The following is a 14,493-nucleotide window of genomic DNA, read 5'->3' on the forward strand; positions in this document are numbered from 1 at the left end:
TTAATAATTCACCAGGACTTTGGAGTAGCTCCTTTGGTCACAAGCTTCCAGCCTCTCTCATGAAAAGAGAGTCAGTAACACTGGTGCTGTGTCGTTGCCAGGCTTAGCAAATGACTAAGCTAATTCAGCCTGTGAGCCTGACACCAGCCCTATGCTGTCACACGCTGCTCTTTGTCGCTAAGGAGCTTCATCTCATAAACTGGTGCCATCAGGTGGCAAAAACTGAGCATTGATGCTCTTGTAAAGATGCTACTTTGCACCAGCTTCTGGCCTAGGGGAAATGAGCGTAAGTTTTAGGCTGCTTTTGTGGGTGTTGTTTTGTTTTGCTTTGGTTTTTTTCCTTTTAATTGTTAAACAAGGCCCAAACTTTGTCCCTGTCTCTGTTACAGACATCACACTTTAGCCTTTGTGCCTTCTTCAGGAATGATCTATGCATTTGGCTGTGGAACAAGAGGCCAGCTGGGAACTGGGCACACTTGCAATGTTAAGTGTCCCTCTCCTGTCAAGGGTCACTGGGCAGCTCACAATGGGCAAATCTCAGGGAAACCTGGTATGTATTATGCGTGATTTGGAGTTGCAAATGGACATAAATATTTTAATTTCACCCATGGCTGTCTAAAGGTATCTTGATGTTGTTCTGTGAAACTTCTTGAAAATGCAGAAGAAACTCATCCTCCTGTCCCAAATGCACTACGGAAATAATTGGGTGACCTCTTGCTCTTTCTGTTAATGCATGCACTCGCTCTTTCTTTTTTCATGGCAGAATTCAACATTTGGAGATCTTGAGCCTTCATGAAGTTACACTAATACTGATTTCAGAGGGCCTTCATTTCTCTTTAAAATCTCCATTGCAGTTTAAAAACTACCTTTTTTCCCTCTTGCCAGGCCCTGTGTATCACTCAAGATAGTGCTGCAGTTCTTGAGTTCCAACTGATTTCACTTTCAAGAGACCCAGGTGCTCCTTGTAGTGTAAAGCCTGAGACACTGACAGTGCAAATGCAGGGGAAGAGGTTCAGTAGAAACTTGCATTCGCCTGCCTCTAACACAATTGCATCTCTTTCTTCAACAGACGCCTGTAAATATCACATTGTTAAACATATCTTCTCTGGAGGAGACCAAACATTTGTGCTTTGCTCCAAATATGAGGTAAAACAAATGAAGTATCTTACCAAGTATCAAGGGGCTGCTCCCCTGTCCCAGCCTTCACGATGCATCTTTATTTTTTTTTTTTTCTGGTAATACCTCCCAAAAGTGAAGTGTCCATTCTGTCTTACAAATCTTACCAATGATGACAATTGTTACAGCGATTTACACGATTTTAGGAGTGGCTGGAAGTTGCCTTCCTTTAGGGGCACATCAGAGAGCCATTGGGAAGACACTGATTTCAGTTCAATCAGCAGGGAGGGGAGTTATTTCATTTGCACATTGGAAGGGAGGGGCTGCTTTCTTCCTGAGACACTGGGGTCTGCATGTAGGGCCACGGACCCACACACTGGGGTTTTGTCAAGATAGACTGGATGGAGGCCTGAATGTTGAGTTGATTTTTCTGTCTTCTTATTTCTTTCAAGAAGTGTTGAAAGACACTTTTGAGGCATGGAAGTAGGTCTAGAATAAATGTACTAAGCCTGTAGTTATATATAGTGGTATTTAAGAGGGCTTTGGCACATCTAAGGAAATGGTATTTTGGAGGTTTTGCTTTCCCGCTTTTTAAAATGTGCTTGATGGTGATCTTGGGTTTTTTTTCCATGCCTTTCCTTTTGGATTTCTTAGTAATGTCCCAGTTTCCTAACCAAACCTGTTCAGAGGCCACAGTAAGGAAGCTGTCAGTTATATATAGAAAACAGAGATTATGGATAAGAAGTAATTGTTTTACAAGCCTTGTCTTTGCTGAAATCTGTATCTTCTCACAGAATTCCTTGCCTGCTGATGATTTCCGGACCATAAATGAAACACGTTACACCTGTTTAATAAATGATGAAACTATAGATGTCTGGAGCTTAGTAATGCCCCAGTTTCCTAACCAAACCTGTTCAGAGGCCACAGTAAGGAAGCTGTCAGTTATATATAGAAAACAGAGATTATGGATAAGAAGTAATTGTTTTACAAGCCTTGTCTTTGCTGAAATCTGTATCTTCTCACAGAATTCCTTGCCTGCTGATGATTTCCGGACCATAAATGAAACACGTTACACCTGTTTAATAAATGATGAAACTATAGATGTCTGGAGGCAAAAGCTTTTAGAAAAGAACAGTTCTAATTCTGTCAAGTAGGTATTGTGGCACTGGACAAGCCTTTTGTTGAAAGTGTTATTTAAATAATTTTGTTGGCTTCCGTGCCATGCTTTCACTTGAAATTGAGCAGCCCTTTCAAGTGTGGTTCTTGGTCGTTTCCAAGGGGAGGACAAGGCTGCCAAAGTTAGAGCTTCAGAGCAAAACCAGAGGAGTTCGAGGCTGCCTCAGAGCATTGCAAATGGTGGGTGGGAATTGTTTTTTAAAATTGTCCTTCGTTGTGTGCTTAGAGTTTATGAAAAGCAGCAAGAAATCGGGAGGAGACTGGTTAAATTCCTTCCCCTGTGTGCCCACCATGAGAAGGGCAGAATAGGTGGAAAGGAGGCACTGCTAACCTCCCTCCTTTCAAAGAGGGGCGTTACATGTTCCTCAATGAACCACTTACCCTCTGTGCCTCTGAAGGGCTCATCCTGACATTGTTTCCCATAGAAGGAAGGGAAGAGAGCTGAAGAGATTTGCTGGGACACCTGTTCATAACCTCTCTATCTGTTTCCTCTTGTCTTCCTGCTGCAAACAGTAACGTTGTTCAGATACTGTCCTCAGCTGCCTGCTGGAATGGAAGCTTCTTGGAGAAGAAGTAAGTAGCAAACAGGGTTCAGAAGCCTGGCTTTCCCTTGAGGCAGACTGGAATCCCTTTGCTTCACTCACTGCCGCAGTAGGATTTGATTTCTCTGATCAAACAGGAGATGGGGGCAGAAAGTGTTCACTGAAGAGGTGGGTGGTCAGAGCTGGGTGAGGAAGGCAAACGGTCTAGAAAGTGCATGGGGAGTGTACTGTAAGTGGCACAGATTGCTTGGACTTGTCACAACTGTTATTTTTCCTTACGAACACAAATATCACCATCTTTAAAAAAGAGGGATAGGAGTATTACATAAGGGGGAATGAGTAATGCCAGGTATCTGAATAGTCTCTTACCCATCTGAGCGAGCTGGAGGGGGCTGGTGCATGTGGAGGTATACCTGAACACAGGCTGCTCTTGAAAAATACATCTGGGGCAGCATGGAAGCACTTTCCTTGTAGGTGACATCAGTTGTGGAAAGTTTTGTGGTCCTGCTTACAAAAGCAGGAATTTCAAATGGGTGTAACCAGCAACAGGTGGTGACAAGGATGTGATATGCAGAGCTGAGTCAAAGGCTGTGGGTTGGGAAGGATTGTGTTGGCTGTGCCTGTAAATGTTGGGGAGGTAACAGCATAAGATGAGGAGGAGGAGAAATTTTTTATGGTGATGTGATGAGCGAGTGACCTGTAACTAGGTGAAGAAAAGCTTAGTTACTCTGAGTAATCTTTGAGTAATATTTTCCAAGAGGAACTTGAAAAGGAGTACAGTTTACTCATTGTTCTTGCGTTTTTCTGCTTGTCCAATGGTTTCTTCTTTAGTGTTGTGACAAGGCAGGGTGTTATTGCATCAGGAGAGTTGTCATGTTGGTTTAAAACACTTTTTGAGATACCCAAGTTGTTGAGTCACTATAAATAGTCCCATGTCTCCTTTGAATGTGGAAATGAGTGGAGTTTATGACTTCATCACTCCAGTGCAGTTCTCCTTCCACTTCAGTGATGTCTTTGTTAGTGCAGGAGTTAACTTTTACAGAAAATCTTTGACCAAACGAATGATAAAATTTGAAGCCACCAAACACTGAAGTGAGGCTGTATTTAACCATGTATATGTGAAGCCTTATGTTACGGTGCACTTGATAGAAATACCCTGCTATTTTCCTCCAGTCTCCTAATGCCATATAGGCCTGTTTGCAATACAGCGTTGTGGTACGCAGAGTTAGATGGAGAAGCAGCTTTTCCATGGCTGTGTGACTCCCAGGAGCTGTGTCCAGCCTGGTGCCCGTGCTGTTATGGAAATAGCCATTTGACTACAGCAGGCTGTGTTTAGTTTCTCACATCGTTGTAACCACACCAGCAAACTGACAAATGCATCCCAGCTTTAAGAGGTGCCTTTTCCTTCAGAGTATCTGATAGAGCATGGTCTCAGATGAGGAGTGGCAGACTTGGGAAATCCTTGAGGCCAGTGGAATTGTAGCTATGACCTTTTTGGTTTTTTACTAGCAACTGCAAGGTTTTACGTGCAGCTTTACTGCAGGCAACGATGCTGAGAACCTCTGCTGCAGATGCTGGTCACGCTGTACACGCTGAGATGGGTAACTTACCTGCTGGCCTTGACATTCAGCGTTGCTAGATCTGGCTGCTGTCCTCTGCAGGGCTTGCTTTCATTATCCCTTTTACACAGGTAGCCTGAGGAAGCTACAGCCTTTCAAGCACAGCCGAAAGGACAGTATGTGTTTGTTGCAACTACAGGCCGTGTGAAGACTGTTCTCGGCTGTGCTGTGTTTTGATTTTGGTTGTTCTTTAGTTTTAGAAAATTTGAGTGTGGAATTGCCAAAAAGCTGCTCTGAGTGTCTTCCCCTGTTTTCTTTTGAAACCCCTCATCTGATAGTCTCTTGTATAGCAGTCAGTGTCTTCCTATGCAACATCTTTCCCTTTCTTTCTGGGTGTGATTAAATAGATTTTGCTATAAAAGTAGTGTATAGGAGGACAACACAGAGGATCCTGATACATATGATAGATACATATTTTACAGATTACTTTAGGCAGTCCAGCCTATCTAGGCAGGCTTTTCTGTCAGTGAAGGGCTCCTGGGGAGATCAAAAGCTTTGATAAAGTGTTTCTCTGCAAGAATCCCAACCCTAACCAAGGCCCAGAGGAGTTCAGAAAGGATAGTTGTCTATATTGTCTTTGGCAAGAAGATTCCAACTTCTGCTTTGTTTCTAGTCTGATTAATTCCCTAGAGGTCGTTTCTCCATTCCTTGCTCTCAGGCCATTCCAATACACAGGTTATGGTGTCTTTTCCTTAAACTTACATCTGTCTGTGGGATTTTTTTTTTCTTTAAGAATTGATGAACATTTTAAAACCAGTCCGAAGATCCCAGGGATTGATCTGAACTCCACCAGAGTGCTGTTTGAGAAGCTGATGAACAGTCAGCACTCCATTCTCCTAGACCAGGTATTGCACTTCTGGGGTTTTATGTATCCAGAAGGGAAATAAAGGCTTTGTCCCTCTGTAACATGCAAGTAACAGCAGCTTTTTTGGGGAAGGGTAGTATCCCAAATCTGCAGGCCAGGTCCTTCATGTTATTAATGGATACTTCTCCATTGACCTGGGCTGATTTTCACCTTCTCAGGATGTGTCTCTAAACTTGTTTTTAAAAAAGTTTAATCTCATGGCATTTAATACTTAAAATGGCTGCTGAAATTAATTCTACGTATGCTATACTTGCAAATAATGACTATGTGCTCATTTATTGCCTGTCAGGAGTTGAGTACTTTATGGTTGTATAATTTATTCTAATGTAGACAATTTCTTTCACAAATGCAGATCTGTGGGATAACATTGTATATGTTTCCCATGCCAGTTTTAGATATCATTTTTATAGCTTTTTTTTCTCTGGGTTTGACTTAAAGCAGAGGGGTGACCTTAACAGGAGGGGTTAACTAACCTTTAGCCAGCCCTGGAAAAACCTATCCAGACATTCATGCATTTTGGAAAAAAATGGAATTTAGTCTTGTCCTATGGAGTGTTTTTAAAAGATCATGAGCCAAAGCTATGAAGTCCCCCTGTTCTGAGTGTGCTCCAGTTCATCAGTTCTTACACATCATCTGCATTGTAAGTGTTCTGTCACCCAGGATAAGTTGCTTTCTTTTGTCTTGTTTTCTTTCAGATACTGAAGAGCTTTGAAAGCTTTTTGATTCCTCAGCTGTCCAGCTCACCACCAGATGTCGAGGCCATGAGGATCTATCTGATTCTCCCTGAATTCCCACCCTTCCAAGACTCCAAGTATTATATCACGTTAACTCTCCCTCTAGCAATGGCAATTCTGCGCCTCGATACGAACCCCAGCAAAGTTCTTGGTAAGAGGCTGTCATTTAAGATGCACGTTGCTCTCAGTATCCAGCTGGGACACAGTGTTGCCTTCAGTTTTTTTAGTCGTGTTTTAGTGTTGGTTTAATTTTTCTATTCTGTACAATGGCCGCAATTACTTGTGACAGAGTGTTGTTATGAAGTAGTTGCCTCTAAAAAGCAGCTGGGAACAAAAAAAGACTCAAGGAATCCTCCCCCCCAAAACTTATGTTCCCATGTAAAAGAAATATAAATGTAAAACTTGAATTTTAAACATGAACTATGAGGAAATGAAGAATGTGCCATGCAGGTTAGATATGGGAAGTTAGTTACAGTAATATAAGACACATAAAATTTATGGTGGTGTGGATACTAAATGAGAAAGAAAATTTGGATTAAGACTTGTTTTGATTTAGAAGTAAAATATAATTTCAAAGAACATTTACTAGGGAGATTTATCTAAATTACCTTTCCTAGTTTACCTACATTCAGAGGTTCAGTTCCAGTTCAATTTGCATGCCTCTATGTGAATAGAGATTTTGTATATCATGAAGATTAAATGATCTTATTCTCTTAAATTTAATGTGTTGTCTACATTAGAATATCCTTTCTGTATAAGGTAAATAAAAGAATATACTAAACATAAAGTTACTTTGTCCTGTATAAGGTACAGAAAACTCAGTTGATTTCTCTGTGTCCAAGCTGAACACCCCAGCTCTTCAACCACTTCTGAGTCTTCTAATTTCTGCTTATACTATTTCCTATGAGCTCATTTTAGGCTAAGCAGAACATATGCTGCTTAATAATTGTTACTCATGTTTCCTAAGATCTTACTTTCCATGTTATCTTACTCTGTTTCTTAAGGGTGTCTTTTACGAAATCTCATATTATCATGTAAAATGCTATATGTAATGAATTCAGACCTCCTGGAGCATTGCTGCAGGGAAATTTATTTTGAAGTTTAGTGATTTATTTATTGTATTCAGAGAGGCTTTGGAACTAAATTTCCTCCTCTGCTCACAGTAGCCCACTGTGATTGTTAGGATACAGAAATGTAAAGGGTTCTCATACCTTTGCCTGCCAGAATCTATCGTTGTGTGGACACTTGAGGGGATAAATTGGTTTTGTTTCTAACAATTGACGTGATGGTTTCCCAGGCTCCAGCTTCTAATTTGCAGATGGATTGGTTCTAGCAAAGAAACTGATAGTCAGGGTCTCTCCAGAAGGGAGGTAAGAGTTACCTGTCCTTGGCAAGAAAGAAATCAGCCTTGCTAAAGAGGGGCAGTTCCAACCTTTAGTACAGAAGTGCCAGGTAACATACTGTGACACCTGCTGGAAAAGTATGTGGCACTACAAACCAGTGGCCTGGCCAGTTCTTCCTTGTAACTCATGAGAGGCAGCATTTTGCCTGCAAGATCACAGTGTCTTGAATACAAGATGTGTGAAATAGTATCTTGAATTCAGAGTTGAAAAATGTTGAATTCGGGCTCTCTCACTGATCAGAGATTGGGGCTGGTAATGACTGGGGTGGGTGTATGAGAGTGGAAAGGGAAGAGCTTTTCAATTCCAGGTATCTACCTGACTCTTTGCTTACTTTTCTGTTGGTACAGTTAGGAGAGAAACAGGGAAGTTTTTTGAAATAACCTTTAGGTGTGTTCTCCTATTTTCAGCCATAACCCCTTATTTAGGGGTTACTCTGGCCTTTAATTCAGGATTTATATTGATGTTCCTCTGCTTTCCAGATAACTGGTGGTCTCAAGTGTGCCCAAGATATTTCCTCAGGCTAGTGGACCTCTATAAAGGCGCAGTGGTTTACCTCCTCAGTGGAAGAAAGACGCTGTTGATCCCAGTCCTGTTCAGTAGCTACATTACAGCTGCTCTCAGACTTCTGGAGAAACTCCACAAGGTAAGAGGAAAGCCCTGGGCGTGGGTTGGCTCAAGATGATTCACTCTTGTCTGCCCTTTCCCAGTTGGCAGGGGCAGAGTGGTCATGGCCCTGGCTTGTGAGCTGTGTCATTGTCCACCAAGGCACCGCGTGGGGAAGGTGTTAGTGGTTTTCCTGAATTCAGGGTACTTGAAGATTGTTTAGTCCTGTCTCAAACACTAGGAAAAAGTTACTCTAAAGAATGCTGCTGCTGAGCCACCAGACTGTGTGCTTTGGCGTCACAAATACCCGTCTCATGATGCTTTCTGCTCCCACTGTGTTGTTGCTGATTAGTCTGGGTGAGGAGGAGGGGGAACTAAAATAAATCAGAAAGCGATTTATCTCGATTTCTTCTTGGTTCATACTAAAATAGAAGGGACTATGTGTTTTTACAAGACTTTCTGGGGCCTGTTGTTGCAAGCCGCTACAATTGATCTTATGAAAGCAAACCTGTGTGTTCTAAGAAAAATGCTGAATATATCCATATTTTAAAAACCATCTGTTTTCTTCATTAGGTAAACCAGAAGGTTAAGCATGTAGAATATGATAAGTTTTATATCCCTGAGATTTCCAACTTGGTGGACATTCAGGAGGATTATCTCATGTGGTTCTTGCATCAGGCTGGAATGGTAAGTAGTTTTATATATAGTCCTAGAAATAGCTGTCCACATTTGTGTCTCTGGATGTCGGGATCTGTATTTTTAATATCCTTAATGACAGTGTAATGTATTCAGTATAGGAGCATCTATATATTAAGTCTCTCAGATTTGGGCACTTAGTGGCTTGACAAAGTTGACTTAAAATAAGGCTGTCAGAAGAGCTGGAGCTAACAATATTTAACTAATGCTTGCAACAATCTCTGTGATTATTCATGTGAATCTCATTCAATCCTTGCACAAGGCGATTAATTCAGTCTCTGGATCCTTTTAATGTAATCAAGACCTCAGGAGCCAAATCCTGCATACTAAAATTATAATTTTTACCCTTTACTTCTGCTGTTTAGGCAGGTATTGTGAATAATGTAGCCAGTGATCTTAAAATGTTGCTCTGTAAGAGGAGGCAGTGTGGCGTTCTGGCTAGGGGACTGAACCAAGACTCAAGAGATGTGGGTTCTATTCCTGGCTCTTCCAGTAACCTGCTGGGTGATCTTGGGTAAGACCCTTCACCTCTTTTATGCCTCACTTTCCCGTCTGTAAAAAAGGAGATAACTAAAATGAGGGCTGGAAAATGTTGTGTAGGAACCTGGTGAAATTATTTAATTATAGCAAGGGAAGGAATCCCAAGTGTGAGAAAACACCAAAAAAAAAAATATATGACAAAGGATGCTGCAAGAATAAAACCTGACTGTAGCAAGAATTTTTGTGTGTTTTCATGGACTTTCTAAATGTTGTGTGTGCTGTGTCCCCTGTCCCCTACTTTCCATCATGCTGCTGCTATGTGCTTACTTTAAGTGAGCAGAACAATAAAATACTGACTCAAATTTATGTAATTATGATAGCTCAGAATGTATCGATGTGGCTAATGAGAGGAGTAATTTGCATTGCAGGAGTGCTCTTACATTGTCATGTTGTAGCCTTATGGTCTCTCCTGTTGTTTCCTGTGGTCTTTGCCTTTGGGGTAGTTTTCTTGTTTTTGTTCATAAGAGTAAGTCTCACCTGTGGCAGGCTGACACAGGCTTCTGTGCCACTTAGTCCTCTTAGTAACGTTGGCTGTTCAAGTTTTGAATTGGACTTGTGCATTTTCTTCAAGGAAGTTCCTGTACTTTTCTTTAAGAGGAAAGGTTGTTGGTCCCAGAGGAGAAAAATTTTCTTTGGATGTGTCTAAAAAAATACAAGACACAAAATCAAAAGAGTAAAAGATTTTTATATTTCTCTTTTTCCTTCACAGAAAGTAAGACCATCTATCATGCAGGTAAGAAATTTGTTTTTTCATTGCTCTTATTTAAAGAAGTGTTATGGAAGCTGTAAATAGGAATGAATCTGCCTGCCTTTCTTGCAGGATGCCGTGACTCTCTGTTCTTATCCTTTCATCTTTGATGCTCAGGCTAAGACCAAGATGTTACAGACGGATGCAGAACTACAGATGCAGGTAATCCTTCTCTCTCCCAATTTTCCTATCCCATTTCTGTTTTTTCCTGCCTTTTGCACTGATACCAGCAAGGAAAGGTGTTCACTGAGAGTTAGTGTGTGCAGCACTTCATTGTTTCCATTAGAGAAGAGTATCTGGAGAACTTCTTTGCCCTGGGTATTGCAGAGGCAGTGCTTTGTGTCTTTCATTTCCGTGCAGAGCGGAGGTTCTCCAGGGACATGCTCGTGGCTGGTTTTCAGCTCCAGCATCCTTACCCTGCAGGTGGCAGCCAAACCACCTCATGGACAGGCTGTGACAAGGACAGCTGGTCTCTGTGCCACCTCCTAGCTCTAGGCATTGCTCATGCAGGTGGCTCCTGAGAGGGGCAAAGCATTGAGCACCGGTCCCTCATCCAGTGCAGCTGGGGCCTGGGACAAGGTCCCATCCTCTGTGAAATTAATTTGTTGAGGTCCTTGGTTGTCAGGTTCCTTCAGGGTAGAAAACTGTCATCATAGTTACTAATGGCCATGGTGCTGGTTCTATGTAATACCCACTTCTTAGCTTTTCTATGGCTGCTTGAGCTCAGCCTGCAGCAAGGCAGAAGAGGCTCGGCCTATACTCAGAAGCTGGAGTCTTTCTTCATCTTGTCATGTTCTTGTGCGTATTTTCAGCTGCCTGGTTTGTGAGCAGTGGGTTACCATGAGGAGGATATCTACCCTATCTTGGCAGGACAGCAGTCTGGTAAAGGTTTTGCTGCGCTGAGAGAATCTTTATGAAGACAACCACTTAGGCCAGGTGTGGTTGTCAACTGGCTCCTCTCTTGGTGTGTTAGTAACACCACTTTCCCTCATGGACTCTCTGACTCCTGTCAGGGTTGTGTTCACACTGAGTTTCTTAACTCAATAAGAGCATGAGTGAAGCGTCTTTTCCCCACCCACCTGCCTAGTGTCAAAAAGCATTCAGGAATTTGATCTCTCTTGCTCAAATTTGGTGAATCAATCAGTAGACTCAAAAGATGTTGGTGTGGGAAACGGGGAGGACAAGTAGGCACACATATACACACCCTTGTACAGTGAGCACGTAATCCTTGTACCCTCTGGCAACCAAACTAAAAGAGTAAGGATGAAAGGAATACCAGGCAAAGGGTTGTTAACTCTTTTCCTTCCATAGGAAGAAAGGAGCTGAGTAGTGGCTATTTTTCACTCCTCTCTTATTTACAGGTTGCAATAAACGGTGCAAATTTGCAGAATGTCTTCATGCTTCTCACCCTGGAGCCTCTGCTGGCCAGAAGCCCTTTCCTGGTACTTCATGTTCGCAGGAGCAACTTAGTTGGTGATGCTTTAAGGGAGCTGAGCATCCATTCAGACATTGATTTGAAAAAACCTCTTAAAGTAAGTTTTCCCCACACCTTTAGCATCCTCTCACCCAGGTGCCATTTCTGCAGCCTTTTAGCTCTAAACGTTACCACTTCACCAGTGTACAGTGACTTCTCGGGAGGTATAGCACACAGGGACACTTGACCTATTAAATGTGGGTGTTGAGTCTTTCTCCTCTCTGACTCGTGGAGTGTTTTGGCAGTGGACAGTTTACAAAAAGGCAGGCAGGGGATTTACTCTTTTTTGCGGGTGTGTCTGTAGGGGCAGGGCAGGAGACAGTTCTATGATATTATGCAGTCTCTGATTTGCTCTTCTGCAGGAACAGGCCACTTACAATAGGGCATATTTTATTTCTGAGAGATTGCCACAAAACTCAGCGGCTGCTGTCATGTTGCTGCTTTTGTTGGTGGGAGAACAGGTGGTTGTTTATGATTTGCATAAGGAGTTAAAACATTTTCAAACTATCTGATTTGCCACCCCCTCTTTCTTTTCCCTCCCTACAAGCAGAGCACTTTCAGTGGCTCATGGGTTGCAGTGGATTTCAGCATCTTAGACAAACTGTTTTGCATGGCTTCCAATTAGAAAGCTGTCTGATTCCCTCAGCTCTGCATCCCTGTGACTGACCTGCCTTTCCTACAGGTCATCTTTGATGGTGAGGAAGCTGTTGACGCTGGAGGAGTGACAAAGGAATTTTTCCTTCTGTTGTTAAAAGAACTCCTCAACCCCATCTACGGCATGTTCACCTACTACCCAGAGTCAAACCTGCTGTGGTTTTCAGACACGGTAAGCCCTTCCTCTCTATACACCCAGGTTGAAATAATATGCTGTATTTGAATGACAAGAAAGTTAGTGGCAAACTATGGGAAAGAAATTACCTTCCTCTCATTTTCCACCCACAATACAATGTGAGCTCTATTTTCAGTAGTGTGAATTAGTATAGGTCCATTAACTTTAGTAGAATGGTGATGACTGTACCTGTAAGGAGTTGGCTCTTTCTCTTTATTCTCATTCCATAATAGAACTTGTGTTAAGTATCAGATGACAGTTAATAGAACTCTTATTATCACGAACGTGATAATCATGTGTTGTTTTACAGAACCAGAGCTTTAGGTTGTAATGGCATTAGAATTCTGTGTTTCCTTTGCTGTTCACGTAATTGCAACCAATCTACTTAGTCATGCATCACTATCATCTTCAGGATCTAAACTCGTTAGTGCTTTATGTGAGGAAGCTCTTAAACAGCAAGAAACACAATTTGTAGTGAAAGTTGGTTGGTTTCGGAAGGGTGGGGAGTACAAGTTCTGTACCTGTCAGATAGCATTTATGCTGGAAGTGGTGGTTTATGTCCTCTTATCTTCACTTGCCTAGCTAGCAAGATGGGAAATAATATTGTCAGTCTTCCCTTAAGGTGTAGCTGTCCTGGTGGGGGTTCTTTGAATTTATTAATTACATTTTACCAGAAAGGAAATTACACGGTACCTTTTGTAACTTGTAAACGGTATTACAGAGCAATTACTCCTCATGTTAATGCTATAAAAACAAATCTTTTGACACCAAGAATAATGACGGTGTAAGCACTGAAAATGAGAGTCACATATTTACAACATTTAACAAATATAGGCAGCCAGTCTGTGACTGATATGCCAGTGAGAGAATACATGTGGGAAGGAATGAAGGCCAGTGTAGCAACACTGATGCTGGTATGCTTGCTTGGGTGGCACTGGGGTTATGCACAAGCTTTTAAGAGAAGATGGATGCGTGGTAGGGAGAGAATTGACACATTTTCTTGCAGTACATAGAAAGCAAACATTGAAGCTTCGTTAATGTCTAAATGCAGAGGTCTGTGAAAGGGAAATGGAAAGCAGCTGTTGCTGTTTCCACAACTAATCATGGCTTACAAAAGTAACAGGGCTTGGGTTCTGAATCTTCATTTCTGTGCCACGCTCCAGCAAGGAGTTCACAACCAAACTGGGACCTGGTGGGAGTTGTCTGATTTTTTGTCCCAGTTGGAAAAGCAGGGGCTGGGTTCCTAGTGCATGGGGGAAGGGTACTGTGCATTGCCCCTGTGACAGCGTGTCTCATGGGGATTTCTCTCTGTGGTTTTGCAGTGTTTTGTAGAACACAACTGGTTTCACTTGATTGGCATCATCTGTGGTCTTGCAATATACAACTTCACGGTGGTAGACCTTCACTTTCCCTTGGCTCTGTACAAAAAACTCCTGAATGTGAAGCCCTGCCTAGAGGATTTGAAGGAGCTATCCCCTACGGAAGGGAGGTATGAAAAACAAAATTTGCAGCCTTTCTGGGAAGGGAGGCTGACCATCTGAGACGAAGAAATGTCAAACTGGGTAAAAGCTGTTCAATAAAACACCTCCTGATCCTTTTGAGTGATTAATTTGGGAGGATGTGATCCTACTGAAGTACATAAGCCAGTAGTGAATTTGATGTCAGACTTCTCTCCTGCAAGCTGTCAGATCCATCTGCTTAGGCTCTAACCCACCTTCCTGACCCCAGAAACTGGATAGCAACACGGCCAGAAGTTACCTGCCACACACCTTTATCAGGGGTGGGGGCTGTGTGTGACCCCAGGTCCGAGCCCCAGCCTTTCCCCTCTAGCCAGCCTTGGGTTAGCCAGCAGATCCGCTGCGTGTCTCGTGGTGTAGCCCAGGATGGGAACTGTGTGTAGGATGTGATCTGTCCCATCCCTGAACCAGTGTGACTCTGACCTTCTCCCATGCCAGAAAGGAGTTGAATGGAGGGAAGGAATGACTTTTTCTAAATGGTGTATTGATTTTTTTTCTGCCTAATTGCCTGGGGATATTGGTTCCCTCTAACACTGCGAGGCAAAGATCCCACTGTTTGACTGCTGTCTTCTTTTGTCTTCTGAGTTGTCACCTGATTTATCTGTACAAAGCTATGACTGTATTGAACAAT

The 14,493-nt window shown here is 42.4% G+C and overlaps 1 protein-coding gene across 1 annotated transcript in view; it reads left to right on the forward strand.

Moving 5' to 3' along the window:
• The window catches only part of LOC106889180 (probable E3 ubiquitin-protein ligase HERC3), a 50,169-nt gene that overhangs the window by 26,436 nt on the left and 9,240 nt on the right, over nt 1-14,493 (forward strand). Inside the window, exons 7-19 of the mRNA XM_014943970.1 lie at nt 390-550; nt 1,070-1,146; nt 2,142-2,266; nt 2,806-2,865; nt 5,187-5,298; nt 6,014-6,203; nt 7,935-8,098; nt 8,632-8,745; nt 10,004-10,027; nt 10,115-10,204; nt 11,404-11,574; nt 12,199-12,342; nt 13,668-13,834. Coding sequence (XP_014799456.1) covers nt 390-550; nt 1,070-1,146; nt 2,142-2,266; nt 2,806-2,865; nt 5,187-5,298; nt 6,014-6,203; nt 7,935-8,098; nt 8,632-8,745; nt 10,004-10,027; nt 10,115-10,204; nt 11,404-11,574; nt 12,199-12,342; nt 13,668-13,834 — 1,599 coding nt within the window. The remainder of the gene's footprint in view (nt 1-389; nt 551-1,069; nt 1,147-2,141; nt 2,267-2,805; nt 2,866-5,186; nt 5,299-6,013; nt 6,204-7,934; nt 8,099-8,631; nt 8,746-10,003; nt 10,028-10,114; nt 10,205-11,403; nt 11,575-12,198; nt 12,343-13,667; nt 13,835-14,493) is intronic.

Source organism: Calidris pugnax, unplaced genomic scaffold (genome assembly GCF_001431845.1).
Source record: "Calidris pugnax isolate Ruff unplaced genomic scaffold, ASM143184v1 scaffold15, whole genome shotgun sequence".
NCBI lineage: Eukaryota > Metazoa > Chordata > Aves > Charadriiformes > Scolopacidae > Calidris > Calidris pugnax.